The 24,890-nt window shown below is 48.8% G+C and overlaps 2 protein-coding genes and 1 long non-coding RNA gene across 8 annotated transcripts in view; 2 read left to right on the plus strand and 1 right to left on the minus strand.

The window, feature by feature from the left end:
* The window catches only part of ORC1 (origin recognition complex subunit 1), a 30,668-nt gene extending 24,418 nt beyond the window's left edge, over positions 1 to 6,250 (plus strand). For all 4 annotated transcript variants that reach the window (XM_025871616.2, XM_073896752.1, XM_025871615.2 and 1 more), the window contains 3 exons: positions 3,495 to 3,664; positions 4,349 to 4,436; positions 5,853 to 6,250. In XM_025871616.2, the coding sequence (XP_025727401.1) occupies positions 3,495 to 3,664; positions 4,349 to 4,436; positions 5,853 to 6,044 (450 nt within the window). In that variant the 3' untranslated portion in view covers positions 6,045 to 6,250. The remainder of the gene's footprint in view (positions 1 to 3,494; positions 3,665 to 4,348; positions 4,437 to 5,852) is intronic.
* Positions 5,538 to 9,068, minus strand: LOC112823857 (uncharacterized). 3 transcript variants are annotated; one of them, XR_012379484.1, is made up of 3 exons: positions 9,002 to 9,068; positions 5,937 to 6,102; positions 5,538 to 5,752 (listed from the first exon to the last, which is right to left on the minus strand). It is a non-coding gene; the product is annotated as an uncharacterized lncRNA (long non-coding RNA). The 3 variants fall into 3 exon arrangements; XR_012379483.1 differs by having other exon boundaries at positions 8,935 to 9,016; XR_003208168.2 differs by lacking the exon at positions 9,002 to 9,068 and adding an exon at positions 8,220 to 8,927.
* A 42-nt stretch (positions 9,069 to 9,110) lies between these two features.
* Positions 9,111 to 23,539, plus strand: CC2D1B (coiled-coil and C2 domain containing 1B). Its single transcript, XM_025871612.2, has 25 exons — positions 9,111 to 9,263; positions 10,836 to 10,922; positions 12,759 to 12,903; positions 13,889 to 13,992; positions 14,371 to 14,529; positions 14,955 to 15,080; positions 15,255 to 15,414; positions 15,615 to 15,796; positions 15,973 to 16,048; positions 16,156 to 16,266; positions 16,348 to 16,478; positions 16,704 to 16,776; positions 16,983 to 17,113; positions 17,525 to 17,642; positions 17,727 to 17,899; positions 18,303 to 18,428; positions 18,936 to 18,994; positions 19,091 to 19,207; positions 19,584 to 19,657; positions 19,790 to 19,848; positions 20,083 to 20,134; positions 20,519 to 20,618; positions 20,783 to 20,873; positions 22,076 to 22,205; positions 22,468 to 23,539. The coding sequence occupies exons 2-24, from the start codon at positions 10,857 to 10,859 to the stop codon at positions 22,202 to 22,204; spliced, it is 2,562 nt and encodes an 853-aa protein (XP_025727397.2). The 5' UTR covers positions 9,111 to 9,263; positions 10,836 to 10,856; the 3' UTR covers position 22,205; positions 22,468 to 23,539.
* The last annotated feature ends 1,351 nt before the right edge of the window (positions 23,540 to 24,890 follow it).

Here is a 24,890-nt window from a genome sequence, read left to right on the forward strand (position 1 = left end):
CTGAAGTGATCAGAATCCTGAGTACCTAGAGCAGCAGTATACGTAACGACAGCTCAGAGCTGGGTGCCGTATCAGGTGCAAGGGGTCAGAGGCGAGCCAGACAGGGAGCTGCTCCAAGCCTTGCTCTCTAGAGCTCAAAGTTACCTTTTAACCCCTCTGTGGGGCAGAGTTTTTTTACTTCTATCTTTCTAAAAGTTCTTTTTTTGTCTTTTTGTCTCTGAAGGGTCCTTTTTTTATGCCATTCTGTTTATTGAGGTTGTCTTCACTCTTCCTCCAAGATGCTTTTTGTCTGTTGAATTTGGTCTCTATCTTGCATTGTTAGAGACTTTACTCAGATGTCTTGGTTATTCCACTCTGATGTATGAGTGAAGACTAAAAAGCTTTTGGGGAGCTCTGAGCACATTAGTGGGGCTTGTTCTGAGAGCTTCACTGTGGGGCAATCTGATTGGGCCAATTTCAGTATCTCCAGTTCTTTCCCTTGAGAATAGTCAGATTTCCCAAGTAGGCATCCTGTGTCCTGCCTGGAGGGCAGTATTCTGGGAGTGGGGGGGGGGGGGGGGTGGGTAGGCTGGAGTCAGAGAGGGTGGAGATCTTCAAATTTAGCATGCAAACAGTACCATTTACATTTAGTGAGGGACCTCCCCTCCCCTGCAATAATACTGAGTGTTCCCTGGCCCAGAGACTTTTCTTAATCCTTGTTTGAGAATAAGTCTCTGGACTCTTGCCATGGTAGAAGAGGGATAATCTCAGAGCAAAAATTTTATAGCGACCATACAAATAACCAAGGCACAAAATTTGCCACAGAGCCCTAAACCTTGCTGAGTGGCCCTAATGTTTACCCAACAGCATGAAATGGAAGAAGGAATCTAGGGCAAGGTGCACTCTTTGTGAACTTTTCCTGTGAAGGGCCAGGGAGGAAATGTTTTAGGCTTTGTGGTTATAACGGTCTCTGTCACCACTATTTAACTGTGCCCTTGCATCTTGAAAGCAGCCATGCACAATAGGTAAATGAATGGTCACGGTTGTGTTCCAGTAAAACTTTATGTACAAAAAGGTGTGGCAGGCTGTAGTTTGCTAACTGCTGCTCTAGGGCATCGGTTTGTTACCTTTCAACCAGTCCTCCTTAGTTTAGCCAAACATCCCCCTTTACCTCTAGTTCCAGTATTGCTATCATCTGAGCACTTTGGAGATATTTAGTGTAACTTAGATTTTTTTTCTTGGATTCCTCCATACTGGCTTAGGAATTGGCTCTCTCCAGTCTGTGGAGTCAACCACCATTCTGCCACCTCTTTCCAACTTGGAGAATTATATTCTCCATTCCTCTCCCGTTGCTTCTCTTCCTTAGTGTTCTTGGTTTCAGAAGGCATCAAATTTAGATGCTGTTTTTACTCAAAATTTTGCCTGTAATTTCAAACCCTCTTTCATTTCTATACATATAAAGAAACATACCTATTTTATATTGTTTCTTACAATTGTGATATCTGAACTCTTTGTGCATCTAATTCTGTTGATTGCTGTTTCCCATGCGTATGTGGCCTTGTTTCCTTGTTTTTGTGTCTTGATTTTTTTCTAATTTTATTTTTTATTTTTTTCCTGTATGCTCGTGTTCTTAGAGCTTCCTCTGAGAATTAATTGAGGACTGGGTTGAAGTTAATTCATTTAGAATTTGTTTTTGCTTCTGTCAGTTACCAAGGGCCACTATCAATTGGGACCTTTTTTTTTTTTTTTTTGAAGATTTTATTTATTTGAGAGAGACACACAGTGAGAGAGGGAACACAAGCAGGGGGAGCAGGAGAGGAAGAATCAGGCTTCCCGCCCAGCAGCGAGCCCGATGTTGGGCTCGATCCCAGGACCCCGGGATCATGACCTGAGCTGAAGGCAGCCACTTAACTGACTGAGCCACCCAGGTGCCCCATCAACTGGGACCATTTTTAAACAAAATCTCCACTTGAGGTTTTTAGGAGACACAACATAAATTTTGGCTACAAATCCACATGAAGGCTTGTAGTTGCAAAGACTTTTTTTTTTTTTTTACATGTACCTGGCACCAGGGTCCACACAGGCCATTTTTCCATCCCTTCTACTCCGTGGGTCTTTCACTCACCCTCATACTGAGGCTGTAGTGGAGGTCAGAGCCTAAGTTTATATACGGTCTTCTGTTAGATTCCATGTGGGGTGGGCCCCAGCTTTTCTTGTGTCTCCTTCACCGCAGCAGCAATAAAAAAGGGTATTTATGGTCACCACTGTTCATGGATACCCCCAGGGCAAGAACTGCTTTGGGTGTTTTCTTCAATTTGTTTTTAGGCCTCTGCAGTAGCTCTTGAGTCCATGTTATTAATTGCTACATGGTGCTGCCTCACAAGGCAGTGGTAATGGTGATGGGAGGAAAGAAGTGACAGGCTGGAAGCATCTATGGGACATCTTTACCCATTGGATATGAAAAACCAGAGAAGGGGAGAATATAAGCTGATACTCATTTTTTATCTTGGGTTACTAGAAAAGTGACTTTGTTTTGAACGTTTTAAATTTGCATTCTGAAAACATATACACAAAACACTTATAAACTCTGATAATCTCACTTCCCACAGAGGACCACTTTTAATTTGGTGTGTTGTGTATGTATATACCTATACCATTTGCTCTTGTAAACTTAACTTAGCATGAATTTTGGGAGGAAATTATCTCAGGATGTCATCAGGCAGGATGTTACCTGTGATGGTTGTTGGGTAAATGGTGGGGATTGCCGGCAAGTACTGGGAATACTGAGAGATCCTTGCAGGCTACAGAGTCCAAGAATTTCCTCTGAAATTTAAAGTGCAGGTGGCTTTCTGAGTCAGCTTGGGAGACAGTATAGGATTCTCTACGATGGGAATCGGCATGCATGGCAAGAAAGGAGCAATGGGGTCACTGGCATTGTGGGTTGGTCAAAGTCCTCTAACCACAGACTCCCCTGTGTTCTCCAGCTTTGTGGCTTCCTTCCCTCTTGATTCTGGTTCATTTAGCCATTGACTAGGTGGTCTCCAAAATTTACCACATGCTGTTAGGGAGACTGAGGCTGTGGCTTTACCATCAAAATAGGCTCCACATCAGCCTCTTGGCTTTGGCTGGCTGCTTCTGGGGCACATTGTTATCTTCAAGCAAGGAATGAGAACACTTGTGTTTCTAGGTGGGTCAATAATGATCTTGGGCCAGTGGTCTCTTTTAAGTTTTACTTCCCGGACTTTAAATAAAGCTGAGAATTCCTGCCTTTTCCATTATGGATTTATCCATAAATCCAAGACATAGGTTTGGACTCAAGGAAGAGTCCCAGAAGCAGCGTAATAACTTAAATCCAGGCTCCCACCAGGTTCCCACTGGGGCTAAGCACATAACGTCAGGCTTCAGCCCATTCCCAGCACTGCCTTTCTATTTTAGCTGAACCCAGAATCTGTTGGTTTTTCTCTTGGGCTGAGATGGTAAAAGGACCTCAAGGAATAAAATATTCCCTCTTGTAGGTAGCAGCCCTTTCCGGAGATGCACGACGCTGCCTGGATATTTGTAGGCGTGCCACAGAGATCTGTGAGTTCTCCTGCCAGAAGCCTGACTCTCCTGGCCTGGTCACTGTAGCTCACTTACTGCAAGCAGTAGATGAGATGTTCTCATCGTCATATATCACTGCCATCAAGTAAGTTGCTTCTAACGGATGTGGATAACAATATTGTCCTATGATCATGTGTAACTTGACAAATATAGCTACAAAGGCAATTACATATATAAATGTTTCAAAGTAACACACTGTATGCCTTAAAAATGCATAATGTTATATGTCATATATATTCAGTTTTTTAAAAAGTAAGATGCTTCTGTTTCCTGACCCTGAACCTTTCTTGGAAGACCACAGGAGAGGTCCACAGTGTGGGAAGGCCATGGAAGTTTCTAAGCTTTTACTTATTCAACCTGCATTTACTGAAGACGCTGTCCTTTTCTTAAGGGGCATAGTCTACAGGGAGATAGGAATGCAAACCTAGGAGAGTGGGAGAATCATGACCACTTACTGAGTTATACTCCAGGTGCTGAGTGAAGTAAAGTGCTATTGGAACAAGAGGAAGGAAGCAGCTATTCCTCTCCCACTGAGGGAGATGTATATTTCCAGATGTAGTTGCTGTGTTCCCTAGCTTCCATAGTGGCATTTTCTATATCATTTTGAAACTTTAGGGGGGTAGAGAAAACCTTGCCGAATAATGTAGGAGAAAGTTTTTCCCAGTTTTTTCCTCTCTCTTCTCTAAAGACACAGAAAAACTTTACATGGCTTTTCTCTGAGCCAGTGGTATAGTCACTTACGAGAATTCACATCTCATTTTCTTTTAAGAAATTCCTCTGTTCTGGAACAGAGTTTCCTGAGAGCCATCCTTGCTGAGTTCCGTCGATCAGGACTGGAAGAAGCAACATTTCAACAGGTGATTGATCTTTAAATCCTTTTAGATTTTGCTCTTGGTGCCTTTTAAATAGGAGGGAATTTCAATGGCTGTGTAAGAGTTTGTCTCTATTTGTGCCAACCCAATCATGCCAAAGAATGTCAGAGCAACACCTATTTTTTTTAAAGATTTATTTATTTATTTGAGAGAGAGTGTGTGAGCAAGAGAGGGAGAAGGAGTAGAGAATCTCCTCCCCTCTGAGCAGGAAATGCAGGGCTCAGTCTCACCACCCTGAGATCATGACCTGAGCCGAAATCAAGAGTCGGACACTTAACCAACTGAGCCACCCAGGCGCCCCGTGTGTGACTATATTTTAGACATAGAGGGGCGCCTGGGTGGCTCAGTTGGTTGAGCGTCTGCCTTCGGCTCAGGTCATGATCCCGGGGTCCTGGGATCGAGCCCCGCCTCAGGCTCCCTGCTCGGCGGGGAGCCTGCTTCTCCCTCTCTCGCACTCCCCAGCTTGTGTTCCCTCTCTCGCTGTCTTATAAAAAAATCTTAAAAAAAAAAAAGCCTTTAGACATAGAAATGGAGAGGCCCAGCTACTTCTGTACTTCCTTTCACGTTTTCTTTACTTATTTAAATTGTTTTAAACTGCTAGTTACGTTTGCCGGTTATTGTTGTCCTACAGCCTGAGACAGCTCTTCAGCAGAGTGGCTTTCAGTTTAGTTTGTAAACATTTCCTGAACATCTACAATGTGTCATTAACTGTGAAGATGTGCCAGGAACCCTGAGTTGAATTGGTCAATATCCCTGCTCCTGACAAGCTCCCAGCCTGGGTGGGGGTGGGGGTGATTTATAAAGAGAATGGTGACCAGGAAGTGTGGCAGGCTTGCCTGGCCCCCTGGGGGCGCTTTAGGAATCCATGTTTCCCACTGTCCTCCTGGCCTCTCTTTATGCAGTATTCTCCCTGGGCCTTTGTGCTTTTCCAAGGCTTTAGCACCTGTGCACTATTATCTGCTAAGGAAAATGCCTTTGTAGCAAAGTGACTTGATTTACGACAATCTCATTTGGAACTCTCACTCCAGGGAGACTAGGACTGTTTGTGTAAGTGACACTTACTAGATATATCCATTAACACATGAAGGATGTGGCAGTATATTTAATAGATAAAACTAAAGCTCAAAAAGTGAAATAACTTGCCCAGGGTTGCATATTTAGGTGATTAGTAGAACCAGGATTCAGACCTGTTCTGATTCCAAAGCCCAACTAGCATTCTGCCCCCGCATTTGTGCCCCACAAAGGCACCTGTTGATGCCTTCAGGGTGTTGAGGATCCTGGATAAGAAGCGTCTGACTTGCCTACAAGAAGAAATAAATGATCAGGTACAGAACCAGTACTACCTTCCTTTCCTCTTCCGCTTTCTGGTGTCTGACCTCGGATTTGCTCTTTGTTTTTTAGGTATACAGTCAACATGTGGCACTGTGCAGAATGGAGGGACTCCCGTACCCCACCATGTCAGAGACAATGGCAGTGTGCTCTCACCTGAGCTCTTGCCGCCTCCTCCTTGTGGGACCCAGCAGGAACGACCTGCTTCTTCGTGTGCGGCTCAACATCAGCCAGGACGATGTGCTGTATGCGCTGAAGGAGTGAAGGGCTTCACAGGGAAGGACTGTGATCAGCTCTTTTCAAAGGGCCTGAATTCCTCTTTCTAAGCACATGGAATTGTAGCAAAACATAATGAAATGGCTGTCACATATTTTGAAATTTTCCATTAAATAATTTGATTTTTCTAGAGTGTCTTGAGAAGTTTACAGTCATAACAAACACCAGATTAAAAAACCAAACCATCCTTCCTACAGTAGGCCCTCATTGTGACTTTTCTGTTAACCCTGCCATTTATTTAACAGCAGCATGGTATGCACATAATTATGTGTATCTGTATAAAATAGTTGTGGGAGAATATGTAAGAAATTGGTTACACTGGTGGCCTCTGGGAAGGAACTAGATGGCTATGGTCAGACTTTAGAGGAAGACGTACTGTAAGTCATGTATCTTTTAACTTTTGAACAATGTGAATATAACAAACTTAGTTTATAAAAGAGAACTGCTGCTTGGAGAGCCTGGGTGGCACAGTTGGTTAACTCTCCAACTCTTGGTTTCAGCCCAGGTCATGATCTCAGGGTCACGAGATCGAGCCCTGCGTTGGGTTCTGTGCTTAGTGTGGAGTCTGCTTAAGGCTATCTCCTCTCTCTCTGAAATAAATAAATCTTGGAAAAAAAAACAAAACTGGGAATAATACCAGCGATAAATAATCCATACAAATAGCTAGAAAATATAATTTTTAAAAAGTTATAAAAACAAATCTTTAAGTAAAAAACACTTAGAAGGCATAGAAAATATAAGATAAGAAATAAATCTAATAAAGAGATGTAATCTCTAAAATACCTATTTCAGTCAAAATCTTGGCAGGGTTTTTGTGTAACTGCAATTCTCATATTTATATTTCCAACCAATAAAGGAACTGACATTTAAAGCCCCCTTGTGTCGGGCACTGAGAAAAACACATCATCTGTGTAATAGTCCTGCCAGAAATGTTTGACCCGAATTTATAGATGAGAAAATTATCAGATAAATTATGCAAAGCAACTGTTCCTCTTCAAAAACATGGGTATCACAAGACCAAAAAACCAGGGAGGAGCTCTTTTAAACTAAAGGAAAATAGAGAAACTGAGACCTAAATAGCTAAATGCACCGTGTGAACCTTGACTGGGTCGTGGACTTAGAGATACAAACAATTATAAACATTATTAGGGACTAAATATTATGTAAGTTTTATGTAAATGCTAAACTTTGTAAATGGTAAGTTACTGTGGTTATATAGGAGAATGTCATTCTTGAAATACTTATGAGTGAAATAGAACACCTGCAAATAATTCAGAAAAATATATATAACTGCATATAATGGATGATCAGTATCAGTAAATTATTCAATTAATAAAAAGGAAAAAGGTGAATAAGTCATCTACAGAATAAGACACATGAAATGACCAACAAAATGGAAACAGTAAATGAGGCCTGCAAGTCAAAACCTTTCACATGTATTAGAAAACCTTTCTAGGACCATAGGGAACAACTGGAACCCAAATGCCCCACTGACAGGAATGTAAACAAACTACTTTGGAGGTGATTTGGTAATATTTAATCTGGAAAATGCAGAAACCCTATGAGACAGCAATCCCACTCCTAGGTATATACCCTAGAGAAACACATTGTACCCCAGGAGTTGTGTACAAGAATGTTCATAGCACTATAATGGCAAGCCTTTGGGAAAGTGAATTATTTTCATACTTTGAAATACTGCAGGGAAGTGAAAAATAGCTAGATATAGTATTGATGTAAATGAAGCTTACAAATAGAGTTGAAAAAGTTGAAGAATAGATGTACTGATACCAATGATACAATGTTAAAGCTTGCCAAAAAAAATTGCTGTAGATTGCTTAAGGATCTATACATACATAGTAGAAATAAAACACCAAATTCAGCTCAGGTCATGATCCCAGGTCCCACTCTGGGGGCAGCCTGCTTCGCCCTCTCCCACTCTCCCTGCTTGTGTTCCCTCTCTTGCTTGCTGTGTCTGTCAAATAAGTAAAATCTTAAAACACCAAATTCAGGAGAGTAGGTTATCTCTTTGGGGAAAGGGTTGCAACATGAGAGGCGTAGGGTGGCTTCAACTGTCTATTGTACTGGTTTTTTTCTTAAATTTGTGGTAGATACCCATGTATTTATGTCTCCTCACACAAAAAATAGGAAGTATTGAGTACCTACCATGTACCATGCAGTGCCCTAAGCACCAAAGATAACTTGGATAACAGAAATGTCTGTTGGCTTGCATTCAAGCAAATACGAGATATTGTATGTCTCTCTGTATATATTAAATATTTCATAAAATAAAACGTATTAATGAAAAAAAATATGAGAGCGAATCTTCAATTGTAAACGGCTAAAGACGGCCTCTTTGGAAAATGACCCAAAGGAGTAAGATCAAAAAGTTTTTGTCCAAGAAAACGAAGATTTTTGAAACTGCTAACTACAAACCGAAAAATCATAATTTTAAAGTTCAGGGAGTGCGTTGCTGGGTTTGTTTCAGGTGAAGATTCTCTGTACCGCCCCTCCACCCGCCATTTCATCGTTCTAATCTCTTCGTGTTAAACTGTCTGAAGTGACTTCATGAAGAGGTGCCATGAACACTGCCTGTCTTAGGTTATTCAACCGCCTTCTGACTAGAAAAGATACATTCAGTTGCTGAATGAATAAGAAAGAAATGGTGCGCCCCACTCTCATTTCTCTAGACTCAATTACGAAGAAAATCTCGATGAAGGGGAAAAAACAAGTAAGCCCCTCCTCTGGGGCGGAGCCTACGCCAGGCCCGCCCCCACGCCGAGGGGGGCGGGGCGAGTGTGAGCCCAGGAGTATCGTACTGGGATTACGGGAGGAAGCTTGGCGGGTTAGTTGTAAATGCAGGGACAAGGGATGCACCTACTGCATTTGCGCCAGCACCGGCACACCCCCAAACCGCCCAACTACCCTCTCCGCGAGCGTCGCGCTACCTGCGCAAAGGCGCCTGCGCGCTGAAAAGCTCACCCTTCGAGTCACCTGTTGGGACGCCACGCCCACCTCGTTTTGCGCATGCGGAGTGCGCGTCTTACAAGCCGTAGAGTCACGTGTTGGGGCGCGAGCAGTCTCCCGCAGGGTCGCTTCCTGTCACGGTCGCAGCAGCCGCCGCCGCTGCCGCTGCCGCCCGGGGGCCGCGGGAGCCCTGGGCGGTGCCGGGCGGGATCAGGCCCAGACTGGTTTCGGATCCGGCGTGAGGTATGCAGCGTACCCACCCCCCGGCGAGGGGAAATACGGGCTGCGGGGGAGGTGGAGGCGCTGGGGCAGGGCAGGGCGGCGCGTTCTGCCGCGTGGGAGTGGGGTCCCTCGGCTTCGCCTCCCCTGAGCCTTCCCGCTGTCCTCTTCTCTCCTGAGTCCGGGCCCAGCTCCGACGCTCCCAGCCCGATGCCCCGGAGCCGCAAACTCGACCTGTCTGACTGACCTCGTCTCTTCTCCGTGTCCGCTCATTCCGAGCCCCCGGCTCAGGTGACGGCCGGCCATTCACCTAAGTCAGCGAACTCTGCCGGCTGGAGTCACCCTGAGCGCCCCCTTCCGTGCACCCACAGCCAGTTAACCTCGGAGCCCTGTTGATTTTACCCCTCTCAGTGGGGTATCCATCCGCTTCTCTCCCATCCCCGACGCCACCGCCGCGCTCCCCTCCGCTCACCACTTCGCGGGGACCGTTGCGAGATGCTCGCTACCGAGAAGGCTTCGAGCCCCCACTCTCCTACCTCTTCCTCTCTGCAGCCAGAGGGAGGTTTCTGAATCGCCGACCTGGTCCCGTCGCGTCCCGTGCCCTCAGGACCGTGCCCAGAGTCCTTTAGGCTTAAAGAATTTTCCGTTTTGCCCCCTGTACAGATTTTTAGCTTCTCTTGTACTATTTCTTTCCTCACACTTCATGCCCCAGTAATCCCAGGTCTTTAGCTTGTGCAGATCAAACTGTTTCTCACCTCGGAACCATTATCAGGTTGTTCCCTCTGGAATTCCGTACCTCTTCCTTACCCCCAACTTTTTCATGACTCAGCACAAGCATCACTTTCTCCACGAAGCCTTTTCTCTCTGTGCTGGATAAGTGGCCGCTCCTGGGGATCCAGGGCCCCTGGAACAGCCCTGTGTGGTTTTTGTCCAATGCCGAGGCTGCCTTCACCGTGTAAATAAATGCTCTTTGAGGGCTGAGACCATGTCAGATTCATTCCCGCTCTTGCAGTGCCCGGCACAGGTTCTTTCACGTAGTAGGTCCTGTGAAAGGTTGTGAGATCTTTGAATCAGAATGCTGACTCCCGATTTCTCTGGAGCAGAACAGGCCAATAGAACTTTGTGTGGTGATGAAAATGTTCAGCAGGCCAGTGGTAGCCACTAGTTGAGGAACTGGATTTTAGATTTCAGTTTAAAGTTAAATCGTCACATATGGCTACCATGTTTGACAACACAGGTTTAGAGCCTTTCTGAATCCTATCCAGTCTTGCACCCACCTGGTCCCTGAATCCGCCCTCCTATGCCCCTCCCCTTCACTCATCCTCTTGGGTTTAATCCAAATTGGTCAGTCAGTTCAGTAAGTTCTTACTGTGTGTCCACGCTCTCCACTTAAACCCATTAACAGGTGGGCCCCATCCCTTCCATTGTCCATGTTGCTTGCTATGATTCCAGAGACAGTATTTCATCCTTTGGTGTTAAAGGTTGTTTTTTGCCTCTGGTTTCGGAGTTTACTAACCACACCCTACCACAGGCAGCACTATTGGGGGTGGGGCTTTGTAGGCTGCTCCAGTCTGAGTCTCTTCCCCTCCCCATCAGACAGGTATCTAGGGTGTCAAGATGCCAGGGCCAAGACCTCGGAAAGGCCCTCAGGCCAGTGGCCAGGGTGTGGCAGCTGCAAAGCAGGTATGGATATAGCCTCCTTCACTCCTGGGCCAGTCTGAGGGGGGTCTTTAGACAGCTTGGGCAAACTGGGTCACCTGTTTGGTTTCCCCATTAGTCCAGAGGCTTTGAGCAGTTCCTCCTGGAGTTGGCAGAGCTGTTAGAGACCCTCTGACTAGTCCCTGCTACCCACATGTGCGAGATGAGGCCTGAACTCTGTTGTGTTTCAACCCGGGCATCCTCCTGCCATGGCCATCTCCATATGAGTGGTCTGGAGGGTTCAGGAGCCACCAAATTTAGGGTCTTCTGATGGGGTGTCATCACTGTCATGGGTTTCTCATTTAGGGCCATGATTTTGCTTGCCAGCCAAGGATGCCCGGGCTTGAGAACTGTGGCCACTGGAAGAGTTTTACCGCTTAGGGACACAGGGCTGTGGCCCGGGTGGGAGACTGAGAAGTCTGTCCTCTAATCTGTTCCTTTTACTTCTTCTGGGCCTAAGTTCTGAAACTTCTTAGTCCATTTTTATTGTCTTAAAAGAGGTAAGGGAGGTTGTGGGTTAAAGAGCATAGACTGAAATCACAAGACCTTTATTTTAAATTCTAGTTCTGGCACTTACAAGGCTGTTTCAGTTTCATCTGAACACGGAGATAGAAACAGGGCTACCTTTTCCTAGAATAGTCAAATTCATAGAGACAGAAAGTAGAATGGTGGTTGATGGGGAGGTTGTTGAATAAGATGAAGAGTTCTGCGGGTGGATGGTGGCAGTGGTAGCACAACAGTGTGAATGTACTTAATGCCACTGAACTGTACACTTAAAAATGGTTAAGTCGAGGGGCACCTGGCTGGCTCAGTCGGTAGAGCATGTAACTCTTGGAGTTCAAGTCCCATATTGGACATAGAGCTTACTTTTTAAAAAATGGTTAAGGTGGTAATTTTTATGTTACGTGTGTTTTTGTTTAAGATTTTACTGATTCATTTGAGAGAGAGCACAAGCCGGGGGTGGGGCGTGTTGCAGAGGGAGAAGAAGCAGACTCCCCACTGAGCAGCGAGCCTGATGTGGGGCTTGATCCCAGGACTCTGAGATCATGACCTGAGCCCATGACCTGAGCTGAACGCAGACGCTTAACCAACCAAGCCACCCAGGCGCCCCTTGTTTTGTTTTGTTAAAGTTTATTTTTTTTAAGATTTTATTTATTTATTTGGCAGAGAGAGAGAGAGAGAGCACAAGCAGGGGGAGCGGCAGGGAGAGGGAGAAGCAGGCTTCCTGCCGAGCAGGGAGCCCGATGGGGGGCTCGATCCCAGGACCTTGGGACCACGACCTGAGCCGAAGGCACATGCTTAACCGACTGACCCTCCCAGGCGCCCCTCAAAGTTTATTTATTTATTTTTTCAAAGTTTGTTTATTTTTAAGTAATCTCTACACCCGGTGTGGGGCTTGAACTCACGACCCCAAGATTAAAGAGTTACAAGCTCTTCCAGCTGAGCCAGCTAGACGACCCTGTTACATTATCACAATTTAAAATAAAATAAAATAAAATAAAATAAAATAAAATAAAATAAAATAAAAATAGGACCTACGTCTCAGGATTGTGAAACTTAACAAAGATAGTCATGTAGAATGCTAAGTACAGAGCCTGATAGCTGGTGCTCTTAAGCTGTGAGTAATAATGGTAATGCAGTCTTACTGGGTTCCTCACAGTCACTAGGGAGATAATTGTCCCAAAGGCTAATGTTGCAAGCCTCAGTTTCCCTGTCTGCACACTGGGCCTCATACATAATGAAGGAGCCACTGACCGCCTAAGATTGGCTCTGGGACTCATCTTCATTATGTGGTTCCTAAGAACCCTTCTCTGCTCTCAGCTGGGGCTCTTTGTGGAATTCAGCCCTGAGGACATGCTGCTGGGGATGGAGGAGACTGAAGATGACGGAGACCTGGAGGCTGAACTGCTGGCCCTCACTGGGGAAGCAGGGGCTGCAGGCAGGAAGCCAACACCCAAGGGGCAGGGTGAGTTTGTGGCACTGGGCTGACTCGTTGCCGGGACCAGAAGGGTTCAGGCAGGTGGTAGAGAGGGTTCTTTCCTCACGGCTGGGAGGAGCCAGTTAGATCACCTGGTCCTTCAGATATCCATCCTTCTGCAGCCCTCCCACCAAGAGGCTGTCTTGCCCTGCTCATATATACCTGTGTGATGGGAAGCTCACTCCTTCTCTGACTGTCCCCCTCCCCTTTATGGACAGTCAGCAGTCTGATTTTCAGACTGACTCACCTCTATCTTAGCCGTAGCTAAGGCCCAGTATAGTCGAGGAGCTCAGCACAGACTGCACTGAGTACATAGTAAGTGTACAGAAATTGTGTTGAATGAATACGTGGAATCTCCCTCCCCAGCCTGGAAGAAGACAGAGACCTCAGCCTGGGAGGGTCTGAGGGTCTAACCCTTTCTTTTAGTGAGAACCACCCCCTATCCCATGTGCCCCTGAGATGAGGACGATGGGAGGACCCGAAAGGGCATCCACTGGTCTGGGAGACCCATGGCCCTTACTTCTCTCAGTCCAGTCCCTCTTTCGAGTTAGGTTGGGGCCTGGGTTTGAATTTGGGCTCTGCCACTTACTAGGATTGCAGTGTGAGGAAAATTAACAGTTCACTCCTATAAAAAGGGGATAATATTACCTATCTTGCAAAATGATTGTGAAGCTTCAGTGGATGTTAAAAATCTTTATATATGCCAAATGTGCAGTTGGGGAATGGATGGATGTGTCTGTGAACAACTACAACAATAAAAATGCCACGAAGGGCGAATTCCGAGGAAGCTTTCCCAGCTGAGGGTCTTCTGAGCTGGGTCATAAAGGAAGAGTAGGAATTTTCCAGGTGGGACTTTGGCTGTGGAAGGGAAGAAGGATTCTATCTGGGTGTGTCTTGCTGGCACAGTGGATTGAAGACCCTCCTCATGAACCTTTTCTGACTGCCCTGACCCTCTGTGACCCTCTTCCCTCAGCCCCCCTGCCTATGGCCCACATCGAGAAGTTGGCTGCAGACTGTATGCAGGATGTGGAGGAGGAGGAGGAGGAGGAAGGGCTGGAGGAGGATGCAGACTTGCTGGTGCGTCTGCCACGCTGGTGTCTGAGGGCTCTGTGATCAAGCCTGTGCAGGAGGCCTGGGGTTTGTCTCTGTGTGTCTTCTGAGGTTGAGTGAGTGCCTGGCCCTTCTTGGGCCCATTTTCCTAACTACAGTGTGAGACTAGTCTCTTTTGATGGCTGGTCTGAGCTGTGCATGCAGAGATTTTCAGATTTAGAGTCTTTACTGTTTTGAAGGCTCTTCTTGGTCAGATTAAAGGAGTGTTTTGGTTTAGAGGACACAGTGGTAGGCACAGTGACTGATGCTGGGAAATAGTGCTGGCGGAGAGGGTTCTTTATTCTCGTACGCTGTTATGGGTATGGCCCTGAGGTTCCCAAGCTTCTGGGACTTGTATCTCCCCAGACTGAGCTGCAGGAGGTCCTGGGTGCAGATGAGGAGGCTGGGCCCCTGGATGGTGATAAGACAGCTAACCCAGGTGGCTCTGAAGAGGAGAAGGGACAGGAAAACATTGAAGTTCCAGGGCAGACAGCTCTACTAACAGCTTCAGTCCCAGCAGCTCAGGTAGGTTCTGGAGGGATCCTGTGCGCTTCCCCTACGTGTCTGTGTATAATATGCATGTAGCATGGCTTGTGTAGGAAGGCTGCAGTAACCCTTTCCAGGGTCCTCCTCCCGCAGCTGCCCCAAGCAGAGACAGAGCATGAGAAACTGCTTGGTGGCTGGCCAGCCTCAAAGGCCTCTCTGTTCTCCCAGACCACCCCCTATAGCCATTTCCTGGCCTCCACAGATTGTCTAGGCCTCTGTGTTTTCCTCTGACATGGCCTCTGGCCTGTCCAGTGAGTCTTTGCCTCCCACCTTGAGGCTTTTAGGCTCTTCCTTCTCCTTGAACCCAAGAGCTCCATTTTCTGGGGCAGCTTCCTTGCAGGGAGGGAGCAGCAAGGGCCTAGCTGGCCCTGGAGTGGCCATGCCCTGAACTGAAGTATCTACAGGCTGGAGGGCCTCGGGGGCTGCAGGCTCTACTGGAGGATCGGATCCACAACTACCGGGAGGCTGCAGCCAGTGCCAAGGAGGCAGGTGAAGCAGCCAAAGCCAGGCGCTGTGAGCGTGGCCTGAAGGTGGGTTGGGCCTAGCCAGAGAGCAGGGCTGGGAAGAGTGGGGCTGAGGGCAGTGGGTAAAGCAGCAAGAGGGGAGGCTTCCCCACTAGCCTTGTGAAGGTGAAGGATTCCTGGCCTGTCTTCAAGTAGGGTTCAGGCTGAGATGGGGGCTGGGCTTCTGGTTCTCTCCCTCAGACTCTGGAGGGTCAGCTGGCTGCTGTGAGGAAAGGCAGGAAGATCAGTGAGGATGAGATTCCACCTCCAGTGGCCTTGGGCAAGAGACAGCCGGCCCCCCAGGAAACAACTGACAAGAACCCTGAGGCAGATGCCCCGGCTCCCTTCGCCATGGAGCCAGGTATCTGGAGACATTCCAAGCCCTGTTCTCATCTCCAAAGTCCGAGCCCATGGCCTGCCTCCCCATCCTGCCACACTGTCCGTTGCACCTGCCCTGAAAGATCCTCAGGCCGATCAGACCTGTAGGCACTGGGAACCCAAGGTGTGCACCATCTTCTTTGACCCTCTTGCCCCTATTGCGGGCTTTTTGTTTCTTAATAGACAAGCCCTCCCAGCAGGAGACAAGCCTCTTGGGCAGTCCTGGCATTTCTGCCACACCCAATTCAGACCCAGACCCGCAGGCCCTGTTGTTGGCTCGACAGAGAGAGTACAAATTGGCTGCCCTGAATGCCAAGCGGGCTGGAGACCTAGACCGTGCCCGAGAGCTCATGAGGATCGGGAAGGTATGGACATCTGACTTGGAGGCCCTGTGTCCAGTCCCTTGTTTCACAGACAGGGGCAGTGACCCGCTCAAGGTCATACATGTAGACCGAGCTTGAGTGAGACTGGTCTGAGGCGGGGAGTTTTTTCAGCGCAGGGGTTCCCTGGCTTATGCCCACACCTGCTTTTCCTACTGTAGAGGTTTGGTGCAGTCCTGGAGGCCCTGGAGAAGGGGCAGCCTGTGGACCTGAGTGCCATGCCCCCGGCACCAGAGGGTCAGTATGGGGACGGTGGGGTGGGGCCTGCTCAGGCTTAGATTGGGGAGTTTCAGGGCCGGGACTGGCCAAGCACCTCCACCTCTACCTCTCCTCTGGGTCCCCAGATCTGAAGCCCCTTCCACAGGCTTCCGAGGCTCTCACAGCACCCTCAGTTGTACCCCCAGCAGTGGAGCGAGTACAGCCAGTGATGGCCTCCGACACTCCAGCAGCCCCAGGTAGGATGGGATAGTGGGACCGTGGCGTGGGGACCTGGGGAGAGGCAGCAGAACTGATGCCATCTCTTTTCTTCTTTCAAGTGGTCCCTGCTGAGCCACAGACGGTGCTGGATGCCCTGCAGCAGAGACTAAACAAGTACCGTGAGGCAGGCATCCAGGCCCGGGGCAGTGGGGACGAGCGTAAGGCGCGGAGGCATGAGCGCATTGCCAAGGTGGGCCCACAGCTGACCGCCCCTGCCCCATGTCAGCCTGTCTCCCTGGCCGGCTGCTCTGTTGCTTTAGCGAGCCTTGGTCTTTGAGTCTCCCTCTGTCTCTGTTTCTGGAGTTCCTGCTGCCTCCAGGGCTCTTATTTCCTTTGGGGCTCCTTTCAGTCTTCCTCCCCCTGTGTGGGGCCTGCAGACCGCTGCCCACTGTTAAGTCCCTTCCATCCCTTGCAGCAATACCAGGATGCCATTCAAGCACACCGGGCAGGACGGAGAGTTGACTTTGCTGAGTTGCCTGTTCCTCCAGGTGAGTGGGGCTTGGCTTAGGGGCTTTATGAGGAGGTCTCTGAGCAAGAAGGGAGGAGGGGGAAATGTTTTCTCACATATCTGCCTCTACTCTGTGGAAGCCATCCATCCTAGCCATGCCCAGGAAGACCCAGCTAAGGCCCACAGCAGCCTAGTACTTCCCCAAGGCTATCCTGCCCCTCTGCCAGCTATGTCTGTCTTCCACAGGATTCCCCCCCATTCCCGGCCTGGAGCCCATTACGGGCACTGAGGAAGATGCAGTGGCAGCTACTCTAGCAGCGGCCCAGAAACTGGCTTCCGTGGAGGAGACAGCCCTGGCAGAGGAAAATGAGGATGAGGTTTGGCTGCGGGCCTGAGACTCCAGGGGTTGGTGGGGGGAAAATAGCAGATGAGGGATAAACTCAGACCCTGTTGTTGGCCATACTAACAAGCCCGGTGAGGTAGGTATGCTTTCTTCTGTTTTACTGAGAAAAAAACTTGGCCGAGTGCACCCAGCTAGGAGTTAGCAGAGCTAGATTCAAACCAGCATCTTTCTAACTCCGGGGCCTAGGTTCAGTTCCCATTACCCTGCTGTTTCCTACTGGGAAGGTTTTGAGGCTGCTTCTAGCTCTGTGATTCTCTAGGGCCCATGAGGGGAAGCCATTCATTTGGTTAGTTAGTGCAGCGTTAGGAAGAGAGCCCAGGTCTGGGAGCTGCCCCAGCCCAGGTGGGGAACAGATCCCCTGTGACCGCTTCCTGGGCACCTGCAGGATGAGCCTCCATCCCAGGCCCCAGTGGCCAAGAAGCCAGCGAAGCCTGTGGTCCCTTCATTCCGGGCCCTGCCTGAATCCAAGGCCTCGAGCTCTAAGGAGTCGCTGAGCCCCTCTGGTGAGCTGGGGAGAAGAGAGATGGAGGAGTGAAGGCTCCAGTGAGGGGCAGGCCTGGCTCTAACCATTGTCCCTCATCCTTCAGTGCGGGAGCAGCTGGTATTGCTAGAGGCACGGAAACTGCAGTACCAGCGGGCAGCCCTGCAGGCCAAGCGTGGCCAGGACCTGGAGCAGGCCAAAGCCCATCTGCGGGTGGCCAAATGCCTTGAGGCTCAGATCACCCAGGTGCGAGCTGGCCGACCTGTGGACCTCTCCAAGGTGAGTCTCACCTCGTTGAGCAGCAGGACTTCTCAGGCAGAGGTGGCACTGGCAGGCTGGGCAGGGCTGGGGACAAAGTAGCTGCTTGGAGGGGACGGGATGCAGCTAGGATAGGGTGACGCCTGGGAAAGAGCTTGTTCCTTATGCCACTCTACCCCATGGCCCCAAGAGAGCCCAGGGAAGGCCAGGTGGGCTGCCTGTGGTCAGAAGTGACAAGGCAGGGCAAGGCTAGTGGGAAGCAGAGCATTGCGGCAGCCTGGGAGAGAACGGGAGGCGGTGAGTTCCCATCACTGGAGGTTAGCAGACACTGAAGAAACATTTAGTTTGGATTCTGCATTTGTTAGGCTCAGTAGAGGAATAATCTGACTCTTGGGGCCCCTGAGGGGCCTTGTGACCTGGGCAGGTGCCTTCACCCTTGACGGATGAGGAGGGTGACTTCATCCTCATTCACCATGAGGACCTGCGACTCTCCCAGAAGGCTGAGGAGGTGTATGCCCAGCTACAAAAAATGCTTCTGGAGCAACATGAGGTCAGTGGACTGCTTGTCTGTCTGCCTCTTTCTGTGCCCACAGCCCCTTCTGGGAAAGGTATGGGGCTCAGGTCAAAGAGGCCTGGATTCAAATTCCAGCTCTTCTACTTAGCGTTTGTGACCGTGGGGAAAGTACTTTGAAGATGGGAGCAAGAAAGAAGTGCGAAGGGAGATGGATGTGTGTGTATATTTCTGTATGTGTGTTATCTGTCCGAACTGCTGTCTTTAAGTCTGCTTCTTAAGTGGTGTTACTGTTAGCAAACTCCTGTTCTTCTCTCAAAACCTAAGTGAATTTTGGGGAATAGCTGTCCTCAGGAAAGAAAACAGCAAAAACTTAGGCAGAAAAGTGTGATGGAGCTTGGGAACAGTGGCCTTGGAGTATGTGTTGGGGGTGGGGGGGGGTGAAGCTACAGAAGAAGATCGGAGCTTTCAGAAGTCAGGCCTCAAAATGCCAACCTCGACAGCCCTGCTGTGGGCTCTGGAGTCACTCCGGGTCCTTATTTTCAGAACTGTCTGCTGTTCTCCAAGCAGTTCATGCACCAGGGCAATGTGGCTGAGACTACCAGGTAAATGCCAGACCTGTGGCTGGGGCTTACTGGATGGGGAGGAGAAAATAAGAAAACGAGCCCTGCCATGCTGATGTGCCCACCCATCCCTGTCAGGTTTGAGAATCTCGCTCAGGACCGCAAGAAGCAGCTTGAGATCCTGCAGCTGGCCCAGGCCCAGGGCCTTGACCCTCCCAGCCATCACTTTGAGTTGAAGACATTCCAGACTGTGAGGTGCCAAAGCCTAAGGGAAACAGTGGCTCCATGCAGGGATAGGAGAAGACACTGGCGGCTTAGGCCCTTTTAGTGAGGCTTCCCAGGCTTGGCCCTGCCATAGGCATTGGGGTTGGGGAGGAGTGGGCTGTGGTTGCCTGCCTGGGAGCAGCTCAGAGCTGCGGTGGCTGTGGAAGGAACTCTGGCCTGGGGGTCACGTAGGGCTGAGGTCTGTGTAACAGCTCAGCCACCGCTCGCCCAGACAAGCTTTGTTTCCCGGGGCCTACTCTCCTGACCGCCTCCCAGCGAGGCAGGCAGGCAAGCAGCCACTGGAAGAGGGGAACTTTTCCCACTATTCTCCTTCACTTTGTTCTTTCTCCTTGTTTCTTGGCTGTAGGATCTTTTCAGAACTCAACAGCACAGAAATGCATCTGATCATTGTCCGGGGAATGAACCTCCCGGCCCCTTCAGGTAGTCCTAGGGCCTTGTCTACTCCAGGCTCTTGCCCACACACTTCACCCCTGGCCAATAGAAAGGCACTGGCTCCAGGAATTGGGCTTCTGGCTCCTCTTTCTGACCCTGGATCCCCTTTCTCCTTCACAGGGGTGACTCCTGATGACTTGGATGCTTTTGTGCGGTTTGAGTTCCACTACCCTAACTCGGTGAGGTTCAGGTAGAGGTAGGATCCCCTGAACCCCATCTTCCATTCCAGGACCCTGTGCTCAATTTCTCTGCATTCCCTGGGAGGTCTGGCTACTGGGAGGGGTTTGAAGACCCTTGGGTGCATTCCCTACAGGGGGCAGTCACATCCCTCAACACTGACTTAGCCTAGAGCTCTTCGCCCTATAGAGCTCTTTTTTCAGGCTATTCTGATTTCTCCCATTTTACTGCTTTAGGACCAGGCTCAAAAGAGCAAAACAGCTGTGGTGAAGAACACAAACTCTCCAGGTGAGGACCGCTTTCTCCTCCCGCTCACTCTATGTATGCAGCACTTTTGTTTTCAGAGTGCTTTCAGGTCTGTTATCAATTGGTTAACTCAACTTGGGAGGTAAGGCAGTTGGGGAAACTGAGGCTCAGAGAGGTAGAGGGACTTGTTTCGGGCCCCATAGCAAGAAAGAGCACAAAAATTGTGTGGACTTCCAAGGCCAGGACCTAGAACCTCTACCACCCTCTGGTGGCAGTCACTCTGAATTGCAGGCAGAGAGAGAGAGAGAGAGAGAGAGAGAGAGAGAGAGAGAGAGAGAGAGAGGAGGCCAGCTGTGGGCCGGTTTCCACTTCCTCAGGAAATCCCTGGGAGCCCAAGCCACTTCTTGTCTTCTCCCGTTCTTGCAGAATTTGATCAGCTCTTCAAACTAAACATCAACCGAAACCACCGGGGCTTCAGAAGGGTGATCCAAAGCAAAGGAATCAAGTTTGAAATCTTCCACAAAGGGTGAGGCCTTGGTCAGTTACACCGCCAAGATGGGCTGGGAGGAAGGAATAGCTTCTGTTTCTGCCCCCGCTGCTCCTCAGTTTTCCTGCAGTGGGCCCAGCCGGCTCAGTTCTACCCTCCCTGCTCTTCCCGGTCCAATCCTCTGCTGATTCTTGGTTCCCCAGGTCCTTCTTCAGAAGTGACAAGCTGGTTGGCACAGCCCACCTGAAGCTGGAGCGGCTGGAGAATGAGTGTGAGATCAGAGAGATTGTGGAGGTAGGATGGGCAAACCATAAGACTTGGCAAGAGCCAGCATTCATTGAACAGCAGCCCCTGTTGTAGGTTTGTGGTGCCCATTCATTATGAGACATCCATAAATGTGCTGTAGACTAGGTGCTACTCCCATTCCACAAATGAAGAGATTGACAGGGTCTGAGAAGATTCCATAGCATCACTGGACAGGGAGCAGTGAGTCACAACACTCTGAGTCACCTAAGTTCCCACGGATGGTGGACTTTTGAGGGGTCTGATCATGGCTGTCAACTTGGCATGCGCACATTCCCAGGTTTTGTGGGGTGGGGGGCAGAGTTGTGGTTGGGGCAATTGTCTAGCAGCATGATGACCTAGAACAAGCTCCTGGCATGAAGCTTGTAAGTGGCTCCAGATTGGGGAGCCCCCAGAATGCAGCTGGTCTGTGCTTAGGAATTGGCTCCGGACAGCTCCATAAACTTCTGTGAACTTACTGTGAATTTCACAGGCAGGGGCTCTGAGAGCTTGTCTCTGACAGGTGAGGAAACAAGGGTCCAGCAAGAAGGGTGTTCCATAAGCACATGTATCGTGCCCCTGGCAGGCCTTGGCCCTGCTCCTTGCTGATGCCTTTGTAGGCTGGGGCTTTTCCCACTACACATGCCGGCCCCCACTCCCTGCCTGTCTTGGGGGAGATGTTCTTACGCAGGGCCTGCTCCATATTGGCCCCACTGCAGGCGGGTGGGCAGGCTTCTTGAGCCTGTAGCACTGCTTTGTGCTCTAGCTGCCTAGGCTCCTGCCTGGAAAGAGGGAAGCAGTGTAGTGGGTGCAAAGAAACTTTTGGGTTCCAGTTCTAGCCTTGCCACATAGTGGCTGTGTAAATGGGCATCTGTGAAGGACGGCCTTGGGCCTAGTGGTTTTCAGGCTGTAGCTTGAAAGCCAGAGCGTTTTTTCCAGGAGGTGCCATGGGGAAACTGGGCAGAGCTCTGGGTTTCTCATCTCCACTTCAGAGTATTGATCCTTACTCGGATTTACATGTTACTTTTTGTAGGACTTAACCTAAAACCACCAAAAAGCAGGAGTGCAGGGTTGTCATGAAATAGAGACTCCTGTGTCGACACTGCAGGACACTTAAGCTCCTTCCTTTCTTGACCTATGAGCCTAGGGAGCTGTCTGCTCCCAGCCCCTGCCCCCTCTCAGTTATCATTTCTTTCTTTCTGTGGTCTTCACAGGTCCTGGATGGAAGGAAGCCCACTGGGGGCAAGCTGGAGGTGAAGGTGAGGCTGCGGGAGCCTCTGAGTGGCCAGGATGTGCAGATGGTCACTGAGAACTGGCTGGTCCTGGAGCCCAGGGGCCTGTAAGGTGGGCAGCTGCTTGGGTCCTTGAACTTCTGCCCTCAGAGATTCTTCCAGTATTCCCTTACTATCTAGGGAGAAAACCTAGGATTTTTCTCGTCTGTATGGACAACCGAGAGGCAAAACTTGGGTAGGGCTCGGACTGAGTTTCTCATGATCCTCAAGAGAACTGGAGATCTCAAGGCTGTCTGCAGGAAATCTTTTCTAAACTCTCTTTGCATATTCACTGCAGTTCAGACTTACTACATATGCTTTGTGCCCTTGTGCAGGAGACAGTCGGTATTGGGAGAGGAAACAGGCCAGCGACTGTGCAGGAGCATACTTTTCCCAGCTTTGTTGGCCACAGAAGCCTTTGTACATAAGGAAGATGCTGCTACACAAGCACCAAAGATCTGTGAAGTATGTGCATTACGACCACACAGCCCTGGTCTTTCCTGTTGCCTGGTCGCTCTCTGGGCCTCCACCAAAGCAGGCTGGATTCCAGGAGTCCCCTCCCCTTCCACTGCCTCCCTCTCCCGCTGGGCGGAGGCAAAGATAGCCTCATTGCTCTGTGCCATGGAGTCTTCCAGCCCCTTAACCCTTGTGTAGCAACTGTGCGTAGCTTACCCCAGCCCCCAGTTGCAACATTTCTGGATGTGCCTTTAAAAGATTTAACTAAGGGATGGGAGAACTTGAGGGTGATCGGGACCCCCCACCCCCGCATAAGGTGGGGGCAGGGTTCCGTGACTCCACTTCATCAGTGGCAGCCTATCCCACACAACTCAGCTTACCCCAGCTGTGCCTGTGCCTTGGTTCCTCACTGCTGCTGCACTAGCCTCCCTGCTTCCCGAAGCTCTCAGTGGAGGAGGGAAGCTCCGTTCAGGAATGTGTGCTGGGAAGTAAGGGCAAGGTTGTATCTCGGGTTTGGTCCATGCACCTAAGACTAAATGACTGTTAACTGGAAGAAAAAAAAATATATAAATATGTAATTTTATGTAGCCGTTTTTATTTAAGAAACTAGATCTAATTTATTAGAGGGGTTTTACACTCCATATGCAGAGTAACTACCAAACTCCTGAATAAAAGCCCTGTTCCCTGTCACTTTTAAAAGCCAGAGTGGCAGTAACATCTGTTAATGGACAGAAACCACTGCCACGGCTCCGCTTTTGCGAAAGGGCAAGGGGAAGTCTTATGTCTTCTGCTGATCACCTAGAGAAATCCCTAGTTCCTTCCCAAGAAATTCTCCTTTGGCTTTTTCTGAATGGATGGAGACCATGGAGGGATTTGTAGTTACAATAGACTGAGATTTAATATTCAAAACGGCAATATTCTACATTTCTTAGAAATAAACTTTTAACATTTTTTTTTCTTTTCCTTTTTTGAAGCATTAGGTTCAACAAAGCATTCCTCAAGATTTTTTAAAGGCTATGAGTGAAGCATATACATTCAGTTTATTGGTCACTATAGTACTGCATAAGCACAGCTCAGGGATTGAGCTTTCTGTGTCTTTCCAGGATAGGGCTGGACCATGCTTCCTGCCCTCAAGAGCAGAGCTGTTCGTGGGTAACAGAACAGGAATGACAAATGACTTTTTTTCTAAATGTTTTCTGGCCAGTTTTACTTACAACTACCAAAATTTCCACAGATAGGAGAGCTAACACTTAATTGCAGTCATATCTGTGTGTCAAACAAGCAGTAATCTAGGATGAAAAGGAGGGTTGTTAATTAGCCTCTCTAAGGTAGCCTAGAGCAAAGGGAGGTGGGTCAGGAGGGTTCCTGCCCCAACCTAGTCTTCCCCTGAGGGTTTACACCCCACCCCATGCTTATTACTAAGAGGACCAGCTGTGATTATCCTCAGAGGTTCCAACCAGCCTTAGGAGTTTTTAAACTCAGACCTCTACTGGAAATGCCCTATTCCAATTTGATAGTTTTCTGTGCCTCCAAGATTTCCCTTCACAACCTGTTCAACTTCAGTCTGTTTACTACCCTTTCCTTTTGGAAAACAGAACCTCCAGGCTGAGAAAGGCAAGACAAAGGCCACCCACTGGACTTGGAAACAGATTCTTGAAAGGCCTTTGTTGCAGCCAAAGCATGCAGGGGTCACATCTAGTGGGAGGAGCCTGCCCAGCCTCCTTGTCCTAAGATCTGTCCTAATGCAGCAACCAGACATCAGAGATCTGTGACTCATGGGCAATTGGGAACAGGTCACAAGCCAAATAACTTTACATTTTAAATTCTTTCTTCAATCTAGTGCAAGACATACGTTCTTCAGAATTTGTAAACTGAATAAAATACGGGAGAAATTTATCTTTTCTTAGAAATATATCTTACTAAAAGGGCAAAATATTTTGTGACTTTAACAGTCATTTTCCTTTCTTATAGCACCATTGTGAAACCCACATTGTTACTTCCAAATTCTGAGAATGTTTCCTAAACATTTGTGGGTAGCTCCTAAAAGATCTTGTCCCTTAAGATTGCTCCTGATGAAACTGTGGGGCTGAAACTGGTAGAGCCAGGGAGCTTGCATCTGGTCCAGCTGTATCACAGACAAATACTTCCCTCTTAGAGCCTCAGCTTCCCAGGCTCTAAAATGGGCATTATCATTCCTGCTCTACTCTAAAGCCCTTCTGGCCACATATTCATTCCCTAAAAATCTCATTACATAATTAAAATAGAAACCACTACCACAAACATATTATAGAAACAATGTTCA

This window comes from Callorhinus ursinus, unplaced genomic scaffold (assembly GCF_003265705.2).
Source record: "Callorhinus ursinus isolate GAN/ISIS: 27379988/994484 unplaced genomic scaffold, GSC_fseal_2.0 scaffold9, whole genome shotgun sequence".
Classification (NCBI taxonomy): domain Eukaryota; kingdom Metazoa; phylum Chordata; class Mammalia; order Carnivora; family Otariidae; genus Callorhinus; species Callorhinus ursinus.